Genomic DNA, 25,298 nt, shown 5'->3' on the forward strand with positions numbered 1-25,298 from the left:
TTTAAGTCATAAAATTCGAACAACACCATGGAAGGTACCAGTAATAATTCTGAGAAAAACGAGCACCTTCTTTTCAAACAAACAACAGATAATTCTCAACGAACGAGGCATTCACCTTCTTCATTGAACTCGGCACTGATAAGCACTGCTGCTTCCAAAACTGTCAATCGTTTTGAGTGGTCGATTTTTTTTTTGCAGAGATAAAAAAAAGTTCAGGTACGACCTTCCTTCCTGTGACTGATTATCTATTTTGAGCGAAATGGTAATTTGTCGTGTGATGAGTTGAAAGGTGCTGAAAGGAAAAAAAATGTGGGCCTGGAATACAAATTTTTCTTAGATTTACCAATAACAAAACTGGTATAATTGAGAAAATTCCTTAACTCTAATTGATAAATTTGTTTGGCATAGATTCAGAACACAAGTTCAATTGTACGTTTCAAGTTGATTAACAACAGCTTTGATCAACCTCCCACAATCAGTGTTCTATGATAGATTCGATTTTTATTTGATTAGACAGTTGATTTATGCTGCATAAATACGTATTAGTAAATTATTATTGGGCTATGAATCATCCGGTAATTAAGAAGGGTACTGTACAGTTGTGATAGAGCGTTTTACGCTTCAGTGCTTCCGTTGACGATTTGATAAATCACCTTTGGCCAGCTTGAACTGATAACGAAAGTGTTAGCTCCTCCCAAAGAAAAATTCAGGTAGGTATACCTATGTGATGTTTGCTGAACTTATCAGTGTTGTTTTTCACAAACAGATGGAGCCATGCATGATTCGAACTTTCCTGTCAGCTTTCCATTTGTTATAAACTTTGGGGTGTTGTGCAAAGCTTTGCGATAAACATTTTTCGTAAGCTCAAGTGTAACTTGAGAAAACCAACGTTTGTAGATGATTCAATTCTGCATTGTTTTGACGTGCTGTTCATGTGGAAAAAAATTACGATTTCATGTTAATTCATGAAAGCCTCAATAAATTAGAATGGGAAATTTTTCTCAGCAATTTTTATTAATATAGAATTGTAAACCAATACGGTAATTCTGATAATAACGTTACTTAGTAATCCTTAATTGTCTTTGAAGTTAACAAAGTAAGTAAAAAGCTGATCGGCACACCGACACATGTGGTGGCTCCAGAGAGTCGTTAGATTGAATAAACAACGTTCTGTTCAAATTCAAACAGCAATTGTTGGTAAGCGACCCCAACTCTTATTTTATTGGCAAATAACATCACAGGTACCGTCAACTGGAGTAACATGCAACACTCTTCAACTTCAATGCACAGTGGTCCAGAAAGGAAATTTAGTGGGAAACAATTATTTTTGTCTTTCCCTTAAGTTTGATGCATTACTCATTACAAATTTTTACAACAACAGTCATTTTGTATAAAATAATTTTTGGGTGGTTCATGAAGTTTCTGAGATATGGAAATTATTTTCTTACTATGATACATAACTCTACAATATTGAAGCACCTAGTAATTCATGAAACTTTGTCGAAGACATAAAACATCTATCTCTTGAAATAAAAGTTTTATGGCAATTTGTTTCCGTAAGATTTGAATTTTACAAAAAACAGTTTTTTCGTTAGATATATCTTTTCAGGGTTTCAATGGCCAAAAATATGTTTGGCAAGATTTTAGATAAGCATTTTGACCATCTTTTGTGGGAAACGGATTATCAAAATTTGATTTTGATTTGAAGTTTTTAGTAGAGTGTCCATTTCCCCCACAACATTCATTGGCATCAAATTATCAGAGCAGAAATAAACTTGTACATCGTCTGCAAACATCTGAACGCTACAGTATTTTAAAACTGATGGTAAGTCGTTTATAAATATGGAAAATAGAATAGCGCCTAAAATTGAGCCTTGAGGTACTCCTGATTCAATAGGCGTTAGTTCCAAAAAGCATCCATCTGTAAAAACTGCCTGGGAACGTCCTAGGAGATATGATTTTATCATTTCAGCAGCAGGTCCAGAAAAAGAAAAGTGAGATATTAATTTTTGAACTAGCTTTTTGTGGGACACCCTATCAAAGGCTTTAGCAAAGTCTATGAGCAAATGAATGGCACGTCCTTTTTTATCAAGAGTTATGGCGATGTCATTGTGGACTTTCATTAAGGGGGGGGTAGGGTCTAACACTTTCAAAAAATCGATTTTTTTATTTTTTTATTTTCTTATTGTAAAACATTTCAAGAATGTTGTGTCAAATTTTCAAGTCAATTGAAGCAAAACTGTAGAAGTTATAGGCCTTTATCTCCTCCTATCTTATACTGCAAGAAAGCAAGAGCAGAAACTTCAAACGCGTTTTTCTCGAAAGCACATTTTTAAAGTCCGTGGACATCGTCATTTGAAAACTACTTATCCGATTCTTTTCAAACTTGGAACATATTTTCTACATATAAAATGCCAGACCCCAACGTTTTTCTTTTTTGTTTTTTTTTTACTTTGGGGAGATTTTACAGGTGAAAAATGGCGGATTTTTAAGTGAAAAATCGTAGTTTTTACTTCCAACAGCCACAAAAATTTCATAAAAATATTTTTAAGTTAAATAAAAACGTTGGGGTCCAGAAAAACATCTATTAAAAATATTTTGCTCTGATTTTTTGACTTCAGATGATTCTGTGCTGAGATACAGTGTCCACCGCAAATCCTGTTTTCTAAAAGGCATCCTCGAAAATGCTTTGTCACCGACTCATTTTTCAATATTTTTCTTCGAAAAAATTACTAAATGTTCTTTTAACAATGCTTTGTATAATGCAAAAAATATGAATACATTTGTTTGAACGATAGCTCTAGAAAAAAATCGTGAAAATGGTGTTTTTTTTATACCCGTTAGACCCTACCCCCCCCTTAAGGTAGTTTCGGTACTATGGTAAGTTCTAAAGCCGGATTGATTATTACTAAGAAGGTTATGTTGATTAATGAAGTTCGAAATTTTTTACTTTATTAATTTTGCAAATACTTTTGAAACCGAACTCAGTAAGCTTATTGGTCTTAAGTTTGAAATACTATGATTATTGACTTTTTTGGGGATTGGAATTACCTTAACTTTTTTCCACTGAAATGGAAATTTAGATGTTCTGATTATTTCTAATTTTTTTCTTTAAAAAAATTGAACTTTTACACAATTTATACATTTTGAAATTCTAACAAAAATATGATTTAGAATTTCTTCGACCAAAGTTAGCCCATGGCTGTAGCTTGATAGCCAATCGATTAAACGCCGTCGCATTGATTACCCTCTAAAAACCCTTACGAGCCAATTATGACTCCAGCAGTAAGTACAAGGGTAACAACGTCCAAAAGCATCGCGACTGTTGCACCTCCGGAAAAAAAAGTTTTGGATCGACTTAGAGAAAGTTCAAAATTCCGTGACGGAAGCTGATATCGAGGACCTTGTCAAGAAATGCCTATCCTGCGATGCTGCTGAGGCACACCTTTTGGTAAAAAAAGACTCCGAATTATCCCAACTCAAGTCAGTCACTTCTAAAGTCGGTGTTGAATTAAGCCTAAAACCCGTGGTATTAGACGCTAGCAGATGGCCTGCTGGAGTGCTATTCCGAGAATTCGAGGATTCTGACTCAAAAAACCTGTTCAGGCAATCTTTCCAAGTCCGCCATTTACAAAAAGGTTCCCACAAGCCAAGCTACACCGACAGCTGCACCCAGTGTCGATTTACTCCTACTGTGGGAACCGGTACTCCGGGGTTCTAACCCCAGCTTCTGTTCGCGATGGACGTTAGTTTACTCAACCCCGCTTCGACACGATGACAATGACCCTACATCTGCTCTTCCTTGCACCGACAATGGTTCTTCAATGGTATCATCAGTCGTCCCGGCCCTGAGTTCGATTGTTGTAATGAGGCTCTCCTGCCTGCATCCTCAGGCAAGTAAGTACAAACGTTGTTCAAGAACCTTCCCATTGCGTGACGAAATTTTAGTTTCCTGCTGCTCAGACATGGCATTCTCTGACCTGAATCACCTGCTACCTGCCTTCAAGTACGCTCGTACTACAGCTTCTTCATGGGCTTTTTCATCGGGACGCAACGACCAAGACACTTATGAGACCTTTGAGTCCATCGACTCAGTCGCGCTGATTCTCGCCTGCGTCATCAGTCGTCCCGGCCCTGAGTTCGATTTTGGCGACGGGGTTCTCCAGCCTGCAACTACAGTCAAGTATCCATTTTATGTTGGCCTTCCTCTTCGTGATGGAATCTCCATTTCCAGTGCACTGCGAGCCTATCAACGTGTTACACTCACTAGTTCTTCGGCACGCTCTTTTCCGAACCTCGAAAATGTAGCAACTTGTACAAGGCCTCAAGCACCGGGATGCAACGTATCAAGTCTAACGGAGACCCTTTTGCCCTTCGACTCAGTCGCGCTGTTTCCCGCCAGCGTCTTCAGAGTTTCCGGTCAAGCAGGCGGATGACAATGCTCACGAAACTGGTGGCTTAGACTGCCAGGCATACAAAAAGGCAAAGGCAAGCCAGTAAAATTGGATGTAATCCAGCTAAACCTCAACCATAGCGAGGTCGCACAGCTTCTGTTGGAGCAAACGGTAGGCGAAAGAAAGTGCGACGTGGCTCTTTTATCAGAACCATACAGAATCCCGTCTGGAAACGGTAATTGGGCAGCGGACAGGTCTGGCTCAGCTGCTGTCTACGCCACGGGACGTTTTCCTATCCAGGAGATAGTGGTAGATTCTCGGGACGGATTCGTGATTGCCAAAATTAACGGCATCTTTTTCTGTAGCTGCTACGCTCCACCAAGATGGACGATCGTGGAATTCAACACAATGTTAGACGAACTCACTCACGAACTGACAGGAAAGGTCCCTGTTGTAATAGGAGGAGACTTCAACGCCTGGGCGGTAAACTGGGGTAGTAGGTGCAACAACCCTAGGGGCCACAGTCTACTAGAGTCTTTCGCAAGACTGGAAGTTGAGTTGTGCAACACTGGATCCATCAGCACCTATCGCAAGCATGGAATACCAGATAGAACGTCAGTGATCGATATCACCTTTGCGAGTCCATCATTAAAAGCCGATATGAATTGGAGAGTGTGTGACGATTATACACACAGCGATCACCAGGCGATACGCTATAGCGTAGGAAACCCAAATCCGGTGGCGGTAAGGCAGCTGCCAGTGCACGAGCGGAGATGGAAGACTAAAGTTTTCGACAAAGAAGTGTGCACCGAAGCTGTATACATGCAGGACTCATCCCAGGTCCATAATGCTGAGCAGCTGACGAAAATGATGGTAGCGGTGTGCGATATGACCATGCCCAGAAGAAATACACCGAAGTGGTGGCGACGACCGGCTTACTGGTGGACTTCAGAAATAGCTGAGCTTCGTACTAGCTGTCTAAAAGCGAGACGACGAGCTCAACGGGCGAGAAATGAAGCCGACAGAGAAACGAGAGGTGCCGTTTACCGAGCAGCCAGGGTGGCACTTAAGCGAGCTATTAAAACAAGCAAAGAAAACTGCTACAGAGCGTTATGCCAGAGCGTAGATGATAACCCATGGGGCCAAGCCTATAGAGTTGCACTGGCGAGATTAGGTGGCCCAAGGTCGCCGACCGAAAAGTGTCCGGAAAAACTGAGAGAGATCGTTGCACATCTTTTCCCGCAGCATGGCCCGACGCAGTGGCCACTTACCCCGTACGACGCGGGTGCCCACGACATCGAGCCAGTAACGAACGAAGAACTCGTGGCTATCGCTAAGAAACTTGCGGTGAATAAGGCCCCTGGTCCGGACGGAATCCCAAATGCAGTGCTGAAGGTGGCGGTACAGACCATTCCGGATACCTTCAGAGTGGTGCTACAAAAGTGTCTCGACGAGGGATCTTTTCCCAATTCGTGGAAAACGGCGAAGTTGGTGCTACTACCGAAACCTGGGAAACCCCCTGGGCATCCATCATCATATAGACCCATTTGTCTGCTGGACACCCTTGGTAAGCTACTGGAGAGGATAATATTAAACAGACTTATTATCTACACAGAAGGCGGAAGTGGACTGTCGGACAGACAGTTCGGTTTTCGGAAAGGGAGATCTACGGTGGACGCCATCCGTATGGTGACAGAGTACGCGAAGCGCGCATATAAAATGAAGCGGACAGGTGTTCGTCTCTGCGCCATTGTGACGATCGACGTTAAGAATGCCTTCAACAATGCCAGCTGGGAAGCGATTGCCAAAGCGCTTCACAGGATGCTTGTTCCCAATACTCTCTGCAGGATAATAGGAAGCTTCTTCGAAAATCGAATCCTGACGTACGAAACCGAAACTGGGATACGATCTACTGCCCTAACAGCGGGTGTTCCACAGGGTTCCATACTCGGACCTGTGCTTTGGAATGCCATGTATAATGAGGTGTTAACGCTGAAACTGCCAGCAGGCGTGCAGATAGTCGGATTTGCTGACGATATCGTGCTCATGATTACCGGCGAAACTATCGAGGAGGTAGAAGACCTTGCAACGGTGTCCGTAGAAAGGGTTGGCATCTGGATGGAGGGAGTTAAGCTTCAGATAGCTCACCATAAAACTGAAGTTCTGCTCGTGACCAATAAAAGAGTTGTGCCGCACATGGAGATTACTGTTGGAGGGCACACGACATCTTCGAAACAGCAGCTGAAATACCTTGGAGTAATGGTCGACCATCGCTTAAGTTTTGCTGCGCATGTCAAATACTGTTGCGAAAGTGCATCGAAAGTCATAGATTCATTGGCCTGGATTATGCCGAACTGCCATGGTCCAAAGAGTAGCAAGAGACGTCTCCTTGCGAGCGTAGCACTGTCGAAACTACGATACGGAGGAGCGGTCTGGAGCTCCGCGATAGAGGTAGAGCGCAAAAGATCCAAATTACGGAGCACACATCGGTTGATAGCCATGCGAGTTTCCTGTGCGTACAGGACCATATCAGCAGATGCAGCTTTTGTTATCGCGGGCATGGTTCCCATCGACATAACTCTGGCGGAGGATATGGAATGTTACAAAGCAAGAGCTGTTAGAGGAGTGCGTAATATTCAACGAGCAGCGTCAATGCTCAAGTGGCAGGAGCAATGGGACGCATCGAACAACGCAAGATGGACGCATAGGCTAATCCCGAGACTTTCAGACTGGGTAAATCGGAAGTATGGAGAGGTCAACTTCTACCTGACGCAGTTCCTTTCGGGTCATGGGTGCTTTAAGCAATACCTTCATCGATTTAAGCTTATCAGCTCGCCTTATTGCCCGGAATGCGTAGAGATGGAGGAATCGGCAGAACATGCTATCTTTGTCTGCCCCAGGTTCAATTCAAGGCGTCAACAACTTCAAAATTTGAACGCTGAAAACATAGTGAGTGAAATGTGTCGCGACGAACAGTCATGGCGTGCTATAGTCGACGAAATCTCGCAAATCATGCGTGATCTGATAAGGATCAGGAAAGATGATGAACGGAGAGAGCTAGATAGTCAACCAAATTTGACAAGCTAATGAAAGGTCTTGGGCCTCGTATGACACTTCAATTCAAAAGCAACGCGATCTTAGGGCGCGGTATAACCCTAATCTGGACTCATACGTGTGGTGGGACTTAAAAGGTCACACGTACTCAGCTACGATCTTTCCTGCAGCAAAAGGAAGCGTAGATACCATTCGGGGTGGTCGTGTCGGGATTCTAGCTTGGTAGTTTCTCAATCGGCCATGCCTTGGTGGTTAGAAATCCTGCGGAAGTGGTTGCTGTGACGGGCGCGAGTTACTTTGAAAGCGTTACCTAACCGGCACACGTTTCGAGGTCCCCGGGATAGTGGATGCTGTGACGGGCGTGAGTTATTATGAAAGCGTTACCTAACCGGCACACGTTTCGGGGTCTTCCGTACCAGTCTGAAGTTGGCGAGAGAGAAGAAGAAGAAGGAGAAAAAAGGAGAAAAAGGATATAGCAGAACGAGGATCAAAGAGAAATAGAGGAAAAATTGAGAAAGAGGAAAAGGGTGAGATGTATAAGTGCATGAGCACAGCCTACCCCTTGATGTAGTATCATAGGGTGAAACCAAGGGGCACATCTGGCACACGAAGCCCAAGGTGGTTTTAGTGGGACGAACCCACACACGGCAGCAAACACCCGGCTGTTATGGTTTGAAGTCAAATTTCCATCTTGTAAAAAAAAAAAAAAAAAGACAGCGGGATGAACCTGGTCAGCCAACCCAAATGTTTCTGGATGACAATACGACCAACTCTGATCGTGGAGTCTGTGACCTCTTTATCGAAAAATTCGCGTCTATCTATAATACAGCGTCAAAATCCCCTGAATATTAGAATGGTTCAGTCAGGAATATTGCGCCACTGGGCTTCTCTATAAACAACATTGTGGTTGAGGATGCAGCCATCTCAAAAGCAGCAGCTAAGCTCAAAAATTTTTTCTCTACGGGTCCGGACGGAATATCTGCTACTTTTTTTAAACGTTTTGCTGACTCCTGTTAGGCTTAATTTCCAAGCTACACTTGACAGAGCTACCTTCTCCTAACTGTGGAAGGAGGCTTTCATGTTTCCGGTGTATAAAAAAGGTAACAAGAGAGGTGTCAACAACTTCCGGGGAATCTCGACATTATGCGTAGTATCCAAACTATTTGAACTGGTGGTCTGACGATCAACGCGGCTTCATGCCCAAGCGCTCCACGTCAACTAGCCTTCTGACGTTTACTTCTTACGTGCATGAAAGTTTTACTGCGAGGTCTCAAACCGATGCTATTTACACCGATTTGTCTGCGGCATTCCACCCCGATATTGCCATTGGAAAGCTCGAACGCCTGGGTTTCTGTGGAACTCTTCTTGGCTGGTTCCAGAGCTACCTATTTGGACCTTTCTTTCTCCAGACAATTCTCTGTTTCTTCTAGTGTGCCTCAGGGAGGCCATTTAGGGCCGATTATCTTCTTAATCTACTTCAACGATGCACTCTCACTCATCGACGGTCCAAAGCTATGCTATGCTGACGACCTGAATAGGACGATTTTGATTTCCTACAAAATCAATTTAACCTCTTCGCACACTGGTGTGACATAAACTGTCTGCCTTTGAATCACAGTAAATGTGCAGTCATCAGCTTTTCAAAAAGTACTTTTCCGCTGAGTACTTCCTCGGAGATGAGCCAATTGCACGCGTAGAGCACATCAATGATCTGGGCGTAATTCTAGACCGGAAGCTGGAATTCAGGACACATACAAACTACGTTGTCGACAAAGCTTCGAGAAGACTTGGATTCTTATTTTGAGTGTCTAAGGACTTCAAGGATGTGTGCCTGTGCCTGAGAAGTTTGTATTGCAGTATTGAATATGAATCAGCTGATTGGTGTCCCTACAACTAGAATGCGGCCGAACGGATCGAGGCTATACAGCATGCGCTTCTTGCGATTCGCCCTAAGACACCTGCATTGGCAAGACCCGTTTCACTTGCCAAGCTATGAACATCGATGCCGTCTCATAAACATAGATGCTCTTCAAGCTCGCAGAAACGCAGCATGAGCTTCCTTCGTCGCCGATCTCTTGACATCTTGAATTGACTGCCCTACACTCCTGGAAACCATTCCTCTAAGTGTGCGACCCCGTGGACTTAGAAAAAAGGTCTTCGATTGTATGATCCCATTCGATTGAACAATTATGGAGCTAATAGCACTATCATCGGTGTTATGAAAACATTGAACCGTTTTTCTGAGCACTTCGACTTCGACGTTTCGGGAGATGATTTCCGTAGTAAAATTTAAGTGTATTAAAAACCCTGTAATTAGACTAAGTACTCTTTTTATATTCATTTTAAGTCATCATTTGGACCAATATGTGCTTGGTTGATTTGCAATAAATAAATACTTTTAAATTCTCCATCCAGAAATCTTAAGGAGCATTTCGGGTTCAATGATTCAAGGTGCATGTGAGTAGTCCTTCAAGCTAAGCTAAGCTAAAAGTTGGTGGTATATGATAAAAAAACCAATATAAAGTTTTTAGGTGATATCATTAAGCCAATCCGTCATACTGGGTAAAGTTTTTGACGGCATCGACAAATAAAAAAAAAAGTATGTTTTTTGCTCGATTTTTAAATTTTCTTTGCAAAACTCGAGTCGTAAATTTATTCAATGAGGCTTGTCGAGTTGGATAATTATGTTGTGTGCTAAAAATGAGTTTTGCAACGAGTTACATACACAATTGTAAGCAAATTCGAATAATTCCCTTGAAAATATATTAACATATAGCGGACCAAATACGAGAAATCTCGTTTTTTTTTATGCCGCGAATGCTCTACCCTCAGAAGCATAACTCGAATGGCATAAATTGTAGGTACCGACCATAAAACTATATTCTACAAAATTAAGTAAAACACATTCAGCTACTCCAAAAAATAAAATTTGTAGAATTTGGCATTTGGTCCCTTTGTTTTCAAGAAAAAGAATCTTTGATATAGATGTTTCTCGGCTTAGATTTCTTCACGGTCCTTAATGTGTTAATTAACCTACAAAAAGCATATCTCAACAATGAATCGCGTGTACAGGAGGGTGTTCAATAAGTTCGAATACAGTTTTAAACCATAAGGTGTGGTAAAGCCGTAACATATAGATACATCTAATTTTTTTTAGAGTAATTTTGTGCTATCATCAGACAAAATATTCCTGGTGTCGAAGAATTAATTTTCATTAAGTGTTCGGTTTTTATCATCCTTTTCACACCACAAGTACTGGTACAGGCAAAAAATCCAATTTATTGACCAAAATAAATAGTTTACAGGTCACCTAATCTGCCTTCTTTGGTTTCTCATGATCATTGATAATGTCAAGATAGAACAAGTACAGAAATCCTAATTTTGTCTCATATAGCATCCTTTTTTTTTCTTCAAATTATGTGTGAAATGTCGAAAAAGTAGCTACGTGCTAGCTGATTTTCATCAAAAAGCTTATCAACGTGATGGAACATAGAATAACTGCTCATCATAAATAGATGAAAACCATTAAATATGTGCTTGTGTAACTTTGTATTAAGTTTACATTGATCATTAATGGATTTTTGTCTAATTTTGCATGCAGTGTTTATTTTAAAAGGTCATTTTACGCAGAATAATACAGGTTTTTAAAAATATTGGCTCAAAATGAAAAGTGACTTGCCCTTCAAATATAGCTCTCTTGGATTGGTTAATTATATCATACATGTGGTCGAGAATAAACAAATGCAGGAAACCTGTTTTGACTCTCTATAAAATTCGTCAGCATTCTTATGGGGAACGAAATTTCAACAATAGAGGAGCGTGCCGCGTACAGTAGACTCGAGGAGCCGCTGATGCTCATATATGTAATTGATTTAAGGTAAAAAATTTCCTAAACAAAAGGTGTGATTGACCATTATTGAATTACCTTTCCATTTGAGTAAAAAAATCTGTCCAGTTGATTTTGAATTACCGTTATTTTAATTTTTATTCGAACTTATTGAACACCCTGTTGACGACCTTGCCAAATGAATGGAAATTTCTGATCAAGGAAGGTCGTGGACTGTACATTTCGACTCTGAAAACAGTATCAAAAAGTAGCACTGAATTGCATAAAAACCTTTTCTCCAGTGTCCGGCACAAAAACGCTAATCCGCTAATCGCTAACTAGTCCGCTAACTTTCGGTTAGCGAATTAATTTTCTCGCTATATTTTTCTTCAGCTAGCGGATTAGAAAGTTCCGCTAATTTCTAGTTCCGCTAACTGAAGAACGCTATCTCTTTGAAGTGTTAATTTGGCCATAGACTTATAGATAAAAAAAAATCAGCATCATTTAGATTTAAAATTATTAATCCGATCAGGTATTTAAATTTTCGTTAAAGATTGATTTCAGAAGCTATTCGATCTCGATTTTGACTGGAATCATAGGAATAAGCGTCTTTTTGAATTGTCTTTACTTGAATTTATGTCTTAAGCATAAGCCTTTTTTGAATATAAAAGAGATGAAAAAGTTGTGAAAAATTAAAATTTCCAGAACAAAATAAGTCAATAAATCCATCAACCTTTTGAGCATTAATTTTGAAAATCAATGAAAATCTATTTCGGACCAAACAAAACATCTACCTTAAGAGAATCTTTGCATTGACTGATGAAAAAAAAAAAATAACGGGTGAATATTTAGAAAAATTTGGTTAATTTTTTTTTTTTTTAGCAACTGTCCATAACAGAAATATTACAAAATAATTTCGAAAACGGCCCCTATTGAGATCATTTAACAACTTTTCTAGTCAATATTATAATTAATGATGACTGCAAAATTTGTGTTTTGCTGTCTTTTTCAAAACTTTTTACTATCGATTAGCGATTAGCGGTTTATTATAGATCGATAACTTTAACGCAACATTTAGCGGTTTTAATTAGCGATCGCTAACTTTGACCGAAATAGCGATCTAATTAGCGCCGCTAACTTTTCAGTTAGCGATGCCGAACACAGCTTTTCTCATACCAAAGCGCAAATTGTTTCATTTTTATCTTGTAGGATTTCTAATGCCGGATTTTCAGTTTCATTCGCAGAAGTTAAGCCCCTTCTTTTTTCGCGATAAGAAGCCCGCAGATTTACTGCAAATCAGAGCTCCAGATAATCGGGTGTCAAAGCGTAGCGACCTTCCCTGTTAAATTAAGGCACACCGCCCCGATAAGACTCTGGTAATCCAGTTTTTGACAACCGGTCGATCATTTTTTTTCCAAATTCCACTGTGATTGATTAGCTTGGAGCCCGCGGCTATCATGCTTCCTAATTCGTCAATAAAAGTCGATGAAAATGAACAAACACGCCAGCTAGCGATCCGTCATCGGAGCCACCACCCTCACTCGATAAGGGGAGAAAAAATTGTGATAATTTTGTACGAAAGGTGTGCGATCTGTGTTTATTTTTGTTTGATAAAATCGGACAGGTGTAATTGATTTAGATAGGGTGGGGGCGTACTTGTCAAGTTGATTAATGTTAACTCAGAAAAAAAATCGAAGAAATGAAAGATTGATTTGTGTATGAGTTTCGATTTATTATGACTAGCTTAGCGATAATTACACAATTCGTTAAAAATTTTCAGCGACCTCGTTTCTCGTTCCAGTGTTGCCGTCTCGATTCTTCGGAAAGCATCCCTCCCTGAGCGGGATGCTCCTGACCAGTGTTGTTGTTGAGCATTCTCGATTTCGGTATGTTGGTTGCTGGTGATCACTCAGCTACGCACACGCAAGTTCACGCACACACACATTCATGATGAAGTTCGATTTAAGTTTGACAAAGAGAGAATGTTTTTTTTTTATGAACGGTGATGGAGATTTGGGATGATCGGTGAACGATTTATTTTGGTTTTTCTGGTGAATGATTTCTATTTTTTAGAATAATCTCAACGCAACGAGCAGTGCTGCCATCAGGGCGGCAATCGAAACGGTCAGTCCGTTGCCGTTGTTACATCCGGCCCAGTCGCAAACCCGGCATTCGGCCGGCTGGATTCCTCCGTTCAGGTTTCGACAGGTCAGCAGGTGATCGTTGCCATGGGTGGTGCAACCACGACGTGTTACGCCATCTGAAGGAAAATAAAAAATAAAAAAAAGATTGTTAATTTCACTGTATAGTATTGAATAAATCAACTATTCAACCAAAGTTCTTATGGTAGATCGTTTAATAAGTCCTTGAGGACCTAACAGTGAGCTTAAATTTGAAAAAAAAGTGAAGTTGAAAGACTCTATGAAGTTGAGGAATCAAGCGTAATCCGAAAAATTTCAGATTTCAGATAAATTTTTCTGACTGGATAGTTCAGCTGATTAATAAACAGGCCTAACTGCATTTCTACAAGTTAGAAAAGCTGCTCACCAGTAAAAAAAAATAAAAAAAAAAAACGGTGGTCAAATCGTGCGCAAAATCGTTAGACCACTATTTAGTGGGGATATATTTTGAAAAAAATTGTAATGGACATCAAAACGAACTCTTCAGCGGGCACCTGGCAGGTTTCCAGCCTGAAACTTTTCGTTGAAAAGTCTCGCCTTAGATAAACAAGGACAAAAAATGAAAAAAACTAGATGTATGGTACTTGAGGAGGCTGAGGATCTGATCGATTGACACGATGAATGGCTTATAAATACATACATAAGGAAGACTCAGTTTATACTCTGTTTTTGTTGGATCTACAATTGTCACTACGCGAAAACTGTGGTGGAGTGTTAAAAAAGCCAAATACCTATGTTGTTTTTGTGCCGAAGGAGGACACTCGGCTAAATATGTCATAATTTCGACTTAAGGTCAAGCTGAAGAAACTGGAAAAATAATCAAAAATAGCCTAGTTTTGGAAAAAGGGTGGTTTACAGTATACCTTATAGATGGCGCACGTGCTGCCCAAAAATTAAAGTCGAAAAACTTTTTCATTGGACGCTATCTTAAAAACCATCGCATAAATTTACACATGTAAACATTACCAGGCCGCTTCGCTGAAAATTGTATCTTTGCATTCGGAGTACCGCAATATTTACCGAAAAAACTGTAGAAAGGTTTACAATTCAACGTTTTAACTGCTGAAAGTTTTGTTATTTTTACTGAAAGCTCGGTAATTTAAGCCGATAATCTGAATATTTTAGTGATCATTCGGTTTTCTTACCACCTTACAAAATGTGAAAAAATCGGCAAAGCAATTATTCTGCTCGAAACCGCGATCCTCTGAATTATAGGGAAACAGCTAAAAATGACACTTAAATTATCAAAAACAAAAGTTTGCCTGGCGTCAGGGAGATAGCAAACCGAATTTCATGACTATCACTTGATCCTGAAATTCAGAGAAATTCTCTTTTGAGTGTTCTGAAGTCGAACAAATTCACACACAAAGATTGAAATTATCCCGCTCGGGATCATCATCCTCTGAATTACAGGAAAAAAGCTCATAATGAATCTTGAATTGTCAAAAACAAGAGGTTTTCTTGAGGCACGGGGAGATTGCTGAACGATTCTTGTACCACTTCATTTCTCCTGAAATTCGAAGGAATTCTTTTTCGAATATTCAGGAGCTCGATCAAATTTTCTTTTGATTTTAATTATAATGTAATTAGTCGAAGACAACACAGAAGAACATTGTTTTCGAAGCGATGTTTCGATAACTAATCTTGGAAGAATTTTGTTTTCTTAAATTTAATTTTTCGTGAGATCTGTAAGAAATCAATTTATAATCATTTCTTTATCTTTAATCTAAGCAGGATTCATATTTTCCCTAGATATTCTTGTAAAAGACATATAACACTAGAAAATAATACAATTCTATAAATATAAAAAATTATTATTATTTCTTGCATCACTGGAGGACATTTCAGTATTCAGTGTTTTCAGTGTTCCTTAAAATTCAATCATTTTACCGAACGGGAAATGAAAACAAAAATGATACTTCTCTCTTTGTTTTCAGAAGTTAAGAAACTCGTGGTTTTAACCGGAAATATTTTTATAAACTGATGTAATAGGAAAAAAAATAAGATGCATCTGGAAGAGGATAATTTCCTCTTCTTCTTCTTATCCTCTTTATGGCCAGCTGTTCTTTCAGCTAAACTGCCAAAGGTTGCCAAGTTATAGGATTGTGTATGCGGGCCTCAATTTGCCTCTTTTCTTCAATTTGACGTTTCGTTGTTAGTCTTTTTTTTTTTAATAATGGCACCACCCCAGTAGGCGGTGACTGTTTTTTTAAAAATCGCGTGAAAGAGGATCTCGTGTTTAATTTTTTGCTAAAAGCTTGATACCGAAGTTTAAAAAAAAGAAAAAAAACGGAAAAATTGAGATCTAAGAGGAAGTTCACTGGTGTTAGGAAAAAGTTGGGAAAACATTTATTCAAATTTTTGCACATTTTGAAAATTTTGCCATGCAAAAATTCAAGATCTGTGTCATTCAAGTTTTTAACAACACGTGATGTAGTTTCGCATGCTGTGATGCAAAAATAGCAATATTTCTATCACATACGGCTGAAATAGAAACAGTGCTGTAAAAAAAATACAACGCCCAAAGATCTTGAAAACATTTTTGCATGGTAAAATTTTCAAAATGTCAAAATTTCTACCACTTTTTCCCTACACCATCGAACTTGTTCTAAAAAACATAGATTATTACATATGGAACTGACAAAGCTGAAATTTTGTGTAACCTGAAAAACGAAAAAAAAAATAAAAAATTTATATTTTATCGAAAGGTAAATATAACAAAAATAAAACTTATTACATTTTGCGCAGAAGTCAAATTCAATCGCGTTCTTCGAGAGAGTTGATTATTTATTCATAACGTTTAATTTAGATCTCTTTTCTTTTTGTTGTCAGGAATATTTTAAAAAAATTGAACAGATAATTTTGTTGGTTTTGCAAAAATTTGTGCTGTTGAGAAAAACTGGTTGTTTTCCATGTGAGGAATCATAAGTTCGCTGCAGTATTTTTGCAGCATTTTTAATCCTTTTCGACAGAAAAAAAACTGAGCACTTTTATAAATGAGTTGTAATTTCAAAATATAATTGAATGAAACTTTTTGTTGAACGTTGAGTTTCAAAACATTAATCTTCCAAGTTACCAGGTAAATTATGATAATAACCCGTAAAAATCAGTTTTTTAATCATAACTTTTTCATCGTGGTTTTTAATGTTCAAAACAACTTTTTTTTCATGTTGTTTAAACAAACAAAATGCATATTTTTGTTGAACATTATAAGCATGTAAAATGTTTGCTCTTAGAGTTATATAGAGAAAATATATAAAGTTGAGCATCAATTTTCTGAATACAGCTCGAGCTTCCGAAAATTGTAAAACGTTCGTAAAATAAAGGCTGAAATAGAAATATTTTAAAGCATTTTCTCAATATAGGTCTAAGAGCTTCCATTTTAAATGCTTATAAAGTTCAACAAAAATATGTGTTTTGTTATACAGCTTGAGAGAAAGTTTCGAAAATTAAAAATAAAGAGCAAGAAAATAGTTATGACTAAAAAACTGAAGAATGTTTTAAAAACTCGACGTTCAAGACAAAGTTAAATTAAATTGTACTTTGAATAAGTATGTCGAAGACTGCAAAGAGATTGAATTAACGGTTTAGAAGTAAAATTTTCTACTGATGTCTGAAAACTCTAAATTCTTTTTGAAACATCTTCTAATTTCTCTGATTAGTGCCAGCTTAGACATTCCGATTTTCTCCTGCATGTAGTCGGGTAATTTCAGACAATTTTTTAACAACCTGACAAAAACCGGGAGCTTCATTTAAAATTTTTAATTAAAAAACTAAACCAGGCAGATTAGATCAAAACCCAGTTTTTTTTTCAAATATAAATAAGTTAAGTTGGAGAAAATAATTTGAAACTTAAATTTTTCGTCCATGTTCAGTTGCGTTCAAAAAAGAATGAAATCGCGTGAAGTTGCGCACCCACTTCCAACTTTGACAAACTGCCATTACTTTCTTGGTTGATATTTTTTCATGAAATTTCCACACAATCTAGTTCAACTATCCAACTAACGTTCTACAAAATGTGAAGTCTTCATAGTGACTGGAAACGAATATACAGCTATTCCCGTAAAAAAGGGAAATTTGGAATTGCTTCACTAAATTTGCTGTGTCTTTGACAATTTTCATTGAAAAATCTTGAAATTTGGTCTTAAGACGTAAAAATGTTTGATATAGTAGCTGGCCAAATTTCGACGATTAACGCAATCAAAACTGGGGCTGGGTAGAAAATAAGTTACATTATCGCTCAGCAGACGATTTCATTCTTTTTTGGACGGATGTTTGTATGGAAAAAAATCGTAATCCATGTATTCTCGTTTTTTTCTTTCACTAAATCAAAGTTCATCACAAAGAAGAATCTTGCAAATTGATACATTCGTGCTGTGTTTAGAACAAAAAATTGTAAACAGTACTGGAATTTAAACACAAAAGCAAATATAATACTCGCTTTAATTGTGTATCAAATTTTTTTTATCAGTATATTTAGTGGTCATTTCTGAAACTCTGTTTTTCTTATTTGAGCTCTGTTGAAACATTTTCTATTCCCAAACAAAGCACGAATGAAGTTCTAATTTATAAATTCAAAACATTCTTTGTGGTAAATTTTCATTTTGTAAAATCAAGCATTTTAACATCTTTGGACCAAATTTCAAGATTTTTCAATGAAAATTGTCAAAGATACAGCAAATTTAGTGAAGCAATTGCAAATTTCCCATTTTAGCGAGAAAACCTGTATCTTTGTTTCCAGTCATTGTAAAGACTTCAAGGTTTGTAGAACGTTGGTTGGGTAGTTGAACTAGATTGTGTGAAAATTTCACGAAAAAATATCAACCGAGAAAGAAAAGGCAGCTTGCCAAATTCAAAAGTGGGTGCGCAGCTTCAACCGATTTCATTTTTTTGGAACTTGAACTATATCCTAAGTCCTATCCAAACGCATTTTTAAATTTATTTCTACAAAACGAGCTTTAATGAAATCGTTTTTCCATACATAAATCAAAGCTTATCAAAACTGAATACAGTTTTTGGTTAAGTTTAGCGAACAACGTGAAGGAGCCCGGGCAAAGAAAAGTAGGCGTGTGTTGAAACGCCAACACGCGTTTTTCCGGCTGAAAAATTTTATCAAAAATTTTTGACAAAAAATTATATATTTTATATGTAACATATAATCAAATGCAGTTCCATAGTCTGAAGTTCGTATAGGAGGTCGTTTTGAAAAAATTGCGTGTTCCAACTGGGCACCAGCATATGTTAGATTGTGTTTAAAAGGCTGAAAATCAGGAATCCTCCTGTAAATTGCGCTCCAGGCTGTGGTGTTGTGAAGCAAAATAAATTATATTTTTAGTGAAATTCTGAGTGTTAGTTAAAAATAAAGTGTCAATAACGCATCACCTCAAATGCAAAATTCAATAAGAGCAGAACGAACTGTCTTGTTAACAGTAACATCATCTGCTGGTCTGGATCATGGGTAACACAGGGGAAGTGCCCTTGTTGCTGCTGTAAATTTGGTGAGCCCGTTCCTTTTTATATTTTATTGATAGTTTAATTTTAAGGTTATCTTTTTAAGAAAAGATTTTATCGAAAATAATTTATGTCAATTTACTGCTGATTTTTAGCTCTCAACTTGTAAGTAAATTTTCTGTACAAGTTGGAAGTTCATGAATTTTTAAATTTTTTCGGTTTGATTTAGTATATTATCTAAAACAGATGCTTGTAATACCAATCACCGTGCACTATAGAACCATAATTTTATATTAATGATAGCTTTGTTAGAACACATCTATGAAAATTTTCAAGAAAAATTTACTTTTTTCAAGATATGATGGCTAGCATGTTAAAAATGATCACAGAGAGGATGTACTTTGTAAACCGGGACCGAGATTCGATTTCATGATCGTTGACTTAAAAGTTTCAAACGCTATCCCAAAGAGAAAAGGATAGTCATCTTTTTTCAAAGAACATGGATCATCAAAATCTCCAGCTGTGGGAAAATATCACCAAAACTTACTGTGGGTCAGGACAAAGCAGCGGTGGCCAACCTGGCGCTCCTCGATGTCGGCGACGGCGGCTTCCGTATCGCGTCGTTTGCGTCCAACCGGCGGGGGCGTAATGATGGGTCCCTCTGGAGGCTGCGGTACCGGGCCAGGTCCTGGAGGTGCCGGAGCAGGGCCAGGGCCAGGATTTAGCGGCGGAAGCACCGGCGGTGGGATCATGGTGGGTGCATTTGGATCCGAAGGGGTTGGCGCGGGTGGAAGCGTTGTTCCCTCATTGGGGGGCGTTACGATCGTTGGCACTGGTGGAGGACACTGTTCCTGCAGGAAAAGGTTCTGATTGAACGGATCCGGACAGTTCTCGCACACGAAGCAGGTAAGCTGGGCGCGGCCTTAACAAAACAATTACGAAATACATTAGTATCACACTTTGTCAATCAACAGTTTGATCTTGTCCATCAACAGTTCACAAAATCACACACCTTCAATGGCCAGCCCCACTAGAAGAAGCCCAATCCAGAGCTTCATGGTCACAAATTTATTTTCTAAAATCACTTAATCCACTTAGTTTACCCTAGATCTTCGACTGCTGACGGTGTTGATTCTTCGGTATCCGAATTACGACTGATGTGGGGCCGATAGTGATATCCAGGCTTTAAATATTTTCGATATGTTATTTTTTCTTGGAAGCCGCTCCAGAGTACATTGATAAAAACCTTTGCATACTGATTTGGAGAATCGTCACTGCCGAAAAACTGTGATTACGTTCTTAGTTCTGCGATAACGCACTGGCACTACCCATTGCACCCGAAGAATGATTCATGAATAATCGAGTGTAAAAATTCACACTGAGGTGAATGGTAGAGGATTGCTGGAAATTGACAACTTTCGAACAATTTCGAACTTATTTTAATAAAAAAAAACGGGAAACCTAACAGTACAACATAAATAAATAACTATAGTGTCTTTTTTAAACAATTTCAATACCAAATTCAGGAAAAAAAAGTCAGGGATCTACAACTTCCTTTTTTTTTAAGATTTGGGAACCAAATACACCAGCAAAACTTTTAAATTTCGGCTAATAATTTTTCGTAAAAACTTCAAATTTTACATTTTTAAGCTCAGATGAGATAATAATTTTTGATAAAAATTATGTTTATTCAAAATTTTATGCAAGAATTAGAAAATACACATTTTTTCAACAAATTAGAGAAATAACAATAAAAGTTTATAGTATTATCCTACAAATTAACTGGCAAAACTGCAGCAAATTAACAAGGGCACGGTGATAAAGGTGTATTCTAAGGGTCGGATTAAGTCATCGGGGGGGCCGGGGAACCCCTATTTATATTTTTTTTTATCATGTGCCGTCCCAGTAAACATAATATTTTAAACATATCAAGGAATTGGAAACGAGTTCATTATATTATCGGTTTCATACGGGCATGTTCAAATATTCAATTTAAATATTTAGGAAAGTTGCGATCCGGTCCGGTTAACCAAAAATCTTAGAAGACAGTCCAGTTTTTGCCAGGTTTTTATTTTTTATTTATTTATTATTTTCGAGAACAAATGTTTCGCACAGACTTATTATAATAAAAGTTGCCTGATCTATTTTTGTACACCTGTTTTGAGATTCCAAAATCAAAGATGCTGGCACGTTGATTGAAGTAGCGGTTGCACGTGTCCAAAGAGTTGTAGAAACCGTAAATAGTCCGATGACCGGGAATCCAGAGGAACTGCTGATGTCGGAGTGACCGTGTAGAGGCGGACAAACTAACCTTTTGTTAAGAGTTCGTCATTGTCGATGTTTCCGCTCAATATGTCGTATGTAAATAAATACTGTAAAAATTTTCTTCTCCGGGCAAGCGTATCTAAATGTATAAGGTTGCAGCGATGTTCGTATAGAGTAGCGATTTCAGGATTCCATCTAAGTTTCCGAAGAGCGAAGCGGATAAAGGCTCGTTGAACACCTTCAATGGATTGACTTACTGTCGATTGGTACAGGGCCCAAACAGGAGCTGCGTACTCAAGAATGCTTCTGACAATCGAGCAATAAAGCGTTTTGTGGGTGTAGGGTAAGTGAGCCTTAACTTGGCATGTTCCTTATCTTGGCATGCCAAAATGCATTTTGATGATTTTCATGTCAAACATACGCCTAAAAATGAAAAAAAAAAAAAATCAAACCTGAAAGATAATCGCATATGGCAACATTCTGCATAGCATTTGTCCACTATTGAATCCAAATAACTGCGTAATATTTTTTTTTCGCTGGACAAACTGCAAATAAAACTATGAGCTTCGGAAAAAATCTAAAATGAACCTACCTTGCTAGTGCATCTGCCATCTTCGGATTGATTTTCGAAACACACTTCATTATGAAAAAATCACTAAAAATAACCGTTGGTTACAGCAAAACATGGCAAAAAATATAAAATTATAACTTACTTCCAACAACGTACATTTTCTATATAGAATTGAACAAATTTAAACATTTTTTCGCCTAATCTTGTCATGCAATTCCACAAATAGAAGAATGCATGTGTGCGTGAAAAAGACATCAACAGGCAGTCGGCAGCCGGCGGTCGTTCGTGTATTTTGGACTATAATCAATTTATTTATCTCTCAAGCCGACTCAAGCGTCTTAGTTGGAATTATAATGCTATAATTTAAGCTGCTCTTTTATGGTAAACTAGCTGATCCCATACGAACTCCGTTTCGCTTTCAATTTAGAATATGTCATGAACAGTTTGAATGAATGGCAATTTACAGGCATTCTCCAGATGCAATTCCGAATGCTTTTTAAAAAAAAATAATTGCAAAAATGTTGAACACGTTGTATGTACGTTCACTTTTTGTATTGTCGTATTCTACTTAATTTTTAATCAGGAATCAATTGACCGTGCCAAAACATCCCAGTTTATGAATTTTCGTTTCGATGCGATACAAACTTACGTAATTATTGCAAAGCACATTTGACAGTTAATAGACCCCCTTTTTTGTCGTTTGATACAAATATTGAAATCAGAAATCAATTGACCGTCCCAACCCTAATAAACCGTGTAAAACATTTCGACTCGATTGTTGCAGACCAGTGGCTTCTTTTCTGACTTTTGATCTTTGAAATCGATTGCCCTTCCTTAAAAACTGCCGTGTGCAAATTTTCAAACCAATCCATTGCATAATAAAGTCAATATCGCCAAAAAAAACAGTCAATAGTTAATATTCTCGTGTACTTATTTTCATCTAAATCCGATGTATAATCACGTCAATATCGCAAAAATAGCGAACAGTTAATATGGACGACCCCTTTGACTTGCCCCTTATACAAAATTAGATACCAGCAATCGATTTTTCGAATTTTCTTCTCAATCCGATGAATAATAACGTCAGTATCACAAAAATATTGAAAAGTTGATATGGATGACCCCTTTTGCCGACCCCTTACACTGAATTCGATACTTGGAATCGATTGCTCATCATTCAAAACTCTCGTGTACCAATTTTCATCTGAGTCCGATGTATGATAATGTCAGTCTAACAAAAATAGCGAACAGTGAATATGGACGCCCCCTTTGGCTGACCCCTTACACAAAATTTGATACCTCAAATCGATTTCCAGTCTCTAATACCATCCGAGCACAAATTTTTATCTCAATCCGATTTACACTAACGTCAAGATCACAAAAATATTGAAAAGTTAATATGGACGACCCCATTGGCCATCACTCCAAACCCCCATGTGCAAATTTTCATCACGACCCGACGAAAAATGACGTGAAAAACGCGAAAACAATATTTGTCTTATATGGACGACCCCCTTTAGAAGGGGTCATCCGAAAATCTGAAAACATTTTTCATCATTCCTGGTCGTAATGAACATCCATGCCAAATTTCAAACCTCTAGCTCTCAAGACGGCTGAGTCTATAGAGGACAAACAAACAAACAAACAAACACACCCACAGAAATTGCTTTTTATATATATAGATTTTGAGAACTTTTCTTCTCAATAAAATTTACCTTTCAATAAATTAATTTACCGGTTCCGGATCCGAATTGATATCTTGGATCTCAATGTTGTTACTACAGTGTCGGACTATAGAATAGGACCACAGCTCAATCCAAAACAGAGAGTGACAAAACTTTGAGGAAAAAAAATTCCATTTAAGTGCATCAAACCATTTACAAATTGTAAATTCCATTCTTCGAAGGAATTAAAATCATCCGTTGTTAACCCAATTGTCCTTTATTTAATAATGCGTTTTAAGCATACTTACTGACTAAAATAACGCGACATAAAATAGGACCGCTTTAGAATTCATGGTAAAAAAAAAAAAAGGAAATTCATACCGTGATCGGTTTGCAGGGTTAGTACTTGGCGGTATAACCCTTATTACGCATCACTTCTCGCACCCGGTTCGGCATCGACTCCACCAGCTTTTGGCACGTTCTCACCGGGATAGCGTACCACACCGCCTTGATTCTCTCCCACAGCTGCTGCTTGTTTTTTGATTTTTCGGTGTACACCTTACGTTTAACTATTTCCCATAGGTTCTCTATGGAATTGAGATCAGGGGACTGTGCTGGCCACTCCATAACGTCTACCTTATTATCCTGGAACCACTTTTTAACCGTTTTAGCGGTATGTTTGGGGTCGTTATCCTGCTGGAACTGCCACTTTAGGGGCATCTCCCACTCGGCGTGTGGCAGCATTACTTCCCGAAGTATCTGGGCGTAGAGATGCTGGTCCATAATCCGGTCGATCCAGTACAAGGGACCGACCCCGTACCAAGAAAAGCACCCCCACACCATGATGCTACCTGCTCCATGTTTGAATGTTTTATTTGTATACTGGGGCATATACGCACAGCCGAGTGGGCGATGGACACAACTCTTTCGTCCGAGCCGATGAGGTTCACTTTGGTCTCATCCGACCACAGCATATTTCTCAATAGTTTCTCCTTCTCCGGACCGACCCAATCGAAGTGGTCCTTCGCATACTTCAGCCGCGCCTTCAAGTGCTTCGGCGTCAGCATCGGCACCTTCCGGGGACTTTTTCCTCCTAGTTCCTTCTCCGCCAACCGTCGCTGAACCGTCCGGGAACTCACAGATACGTTCAGCTCGTCTCTGATCTGCTTAGACGCTTTGAAAGGGTTCTTTTGCGAGGCCCGCTTGATTGCCGAATCGTCCCTCGGCGTCGTTTTGCGGGGGCGGCCGGTCAGTTCCCGTTTGCCGGTGCTGTGAAGCGCGTTGAAAACGAAAGTTTTCGACCTTCCTAAGTAGTCGACAATCTCGCGTTTTCTTTTGCCAGCCTTGTACAGATTCCGGATGATCGCTCGCTGGACCTCCGTGCAGTGCTGTGCCAGACCCATCGCTTTTTCGCTGAAAACAGAGTAGGAGGAAGGAAATCTTTATTTTTTGTTTGTTTTCATGATTTACTTGATTAATTTTGGAAATACTTGGAAATACTTACCAAGACACGAAAATGGACAAACAACACCGAAAACAACATCTTTTCTTCAAATCTAGAGCGCTGAAAATGCCGAAACAGCCGAACCGATGAGCTGGTCTTATTTTATAACGCGACTTTTTTCACCCTCTGACAGCTTTCTGGTCGAGTAAAGCTTAGTTCTTTTAGAAATGGGACAGTTACGAATGCGTGTATCTCAAAAACCTTTCGTTTGATCTAAATACTTTCTATGAAGGAAATGAAGGTAACTTTATGATAATTCATGAAAAAATTTGAAAAAAAATATTTATCGTTTTTTTGTTAGAATAACTTCTACTTTATTCTTGGTACCTCCCATCGGCCAGCGCACACTTTTTTCAGTCATGATAATGATCACTTTTTCAAACTAATAC

General features: G+C 38.6%; 1 protein-coding gene across 1 annotated transcript; it reads right to left on the reverse strand.

Annotated features, from left to right (window-relative positions):
* Nucleotides 1–12,992: 12,992 nt before the first annotated feature.
* On the reverse strand, nucleotides 12,993–20,055 carry LOC129749509 (uncharacterized). Its single transcript, XM_055744483.1, has 3 exons — nucleotides 19,918–20,055; nucleotides 19,453–19,827; nucleotides 12,993–13,534 (listed from the first exon to the last, which is right to left on the reverse strand). Exons 1-3 carry the CDS (start codon nucleotides 19,961–19,963, stop codon nucleotides 13,344–13,346), a joined length of 612 nt encoding a protein of 203 aa, XP_055600458.1. The 5' UTR covers nucleotides 19,964–20,055; the 3' UTR covers nucleotides 12,993–13,343.
* Between the last annotated feature and the right edge of the window lie 5,243 nt (nucleotides 20,056–25,298).

Source organism: Uranotaenia lowii, chromosome 2 (assembly GCF_029784155.1).
Source record: "Uranotaenia lowii strain MFRU-FL chromosome 2, ASM2978415v1, whole genome shotgun sequence".
Lineage (NCBI taxonomy): Eukaryota > Metazoa > Arthropoda > Insecta > Diptera > Culicidae > Uranotaenia > Uranotaenia lowii.

Excerpts from the sequence above, each read along its gene's own strand:
- LOC129749509 (XM_055744483.1), bottom strand. The coding sequence starts at position 19,963 with ATGAAGCTCTGGATTGGGCTTCTTCTAGTGGGGCTGGCCATTGAAG. Across the intron at positions 19,828-19,917 it reads AGTGGGGCTGGCCATTGAAG|GCCGCGCCCAGCTTACCTGC; the intron begins GTGTGTGATTTT and ends TGTTTTGTTAAG. Across the intron at positions 13,535-19,452 it reads CTGCTTTGTCCTGACCCACA|ATGGCGTAACACGTCGTGGT; the intron begins GTAAGTTTTGGT and ends ATTTTCCTTCAG.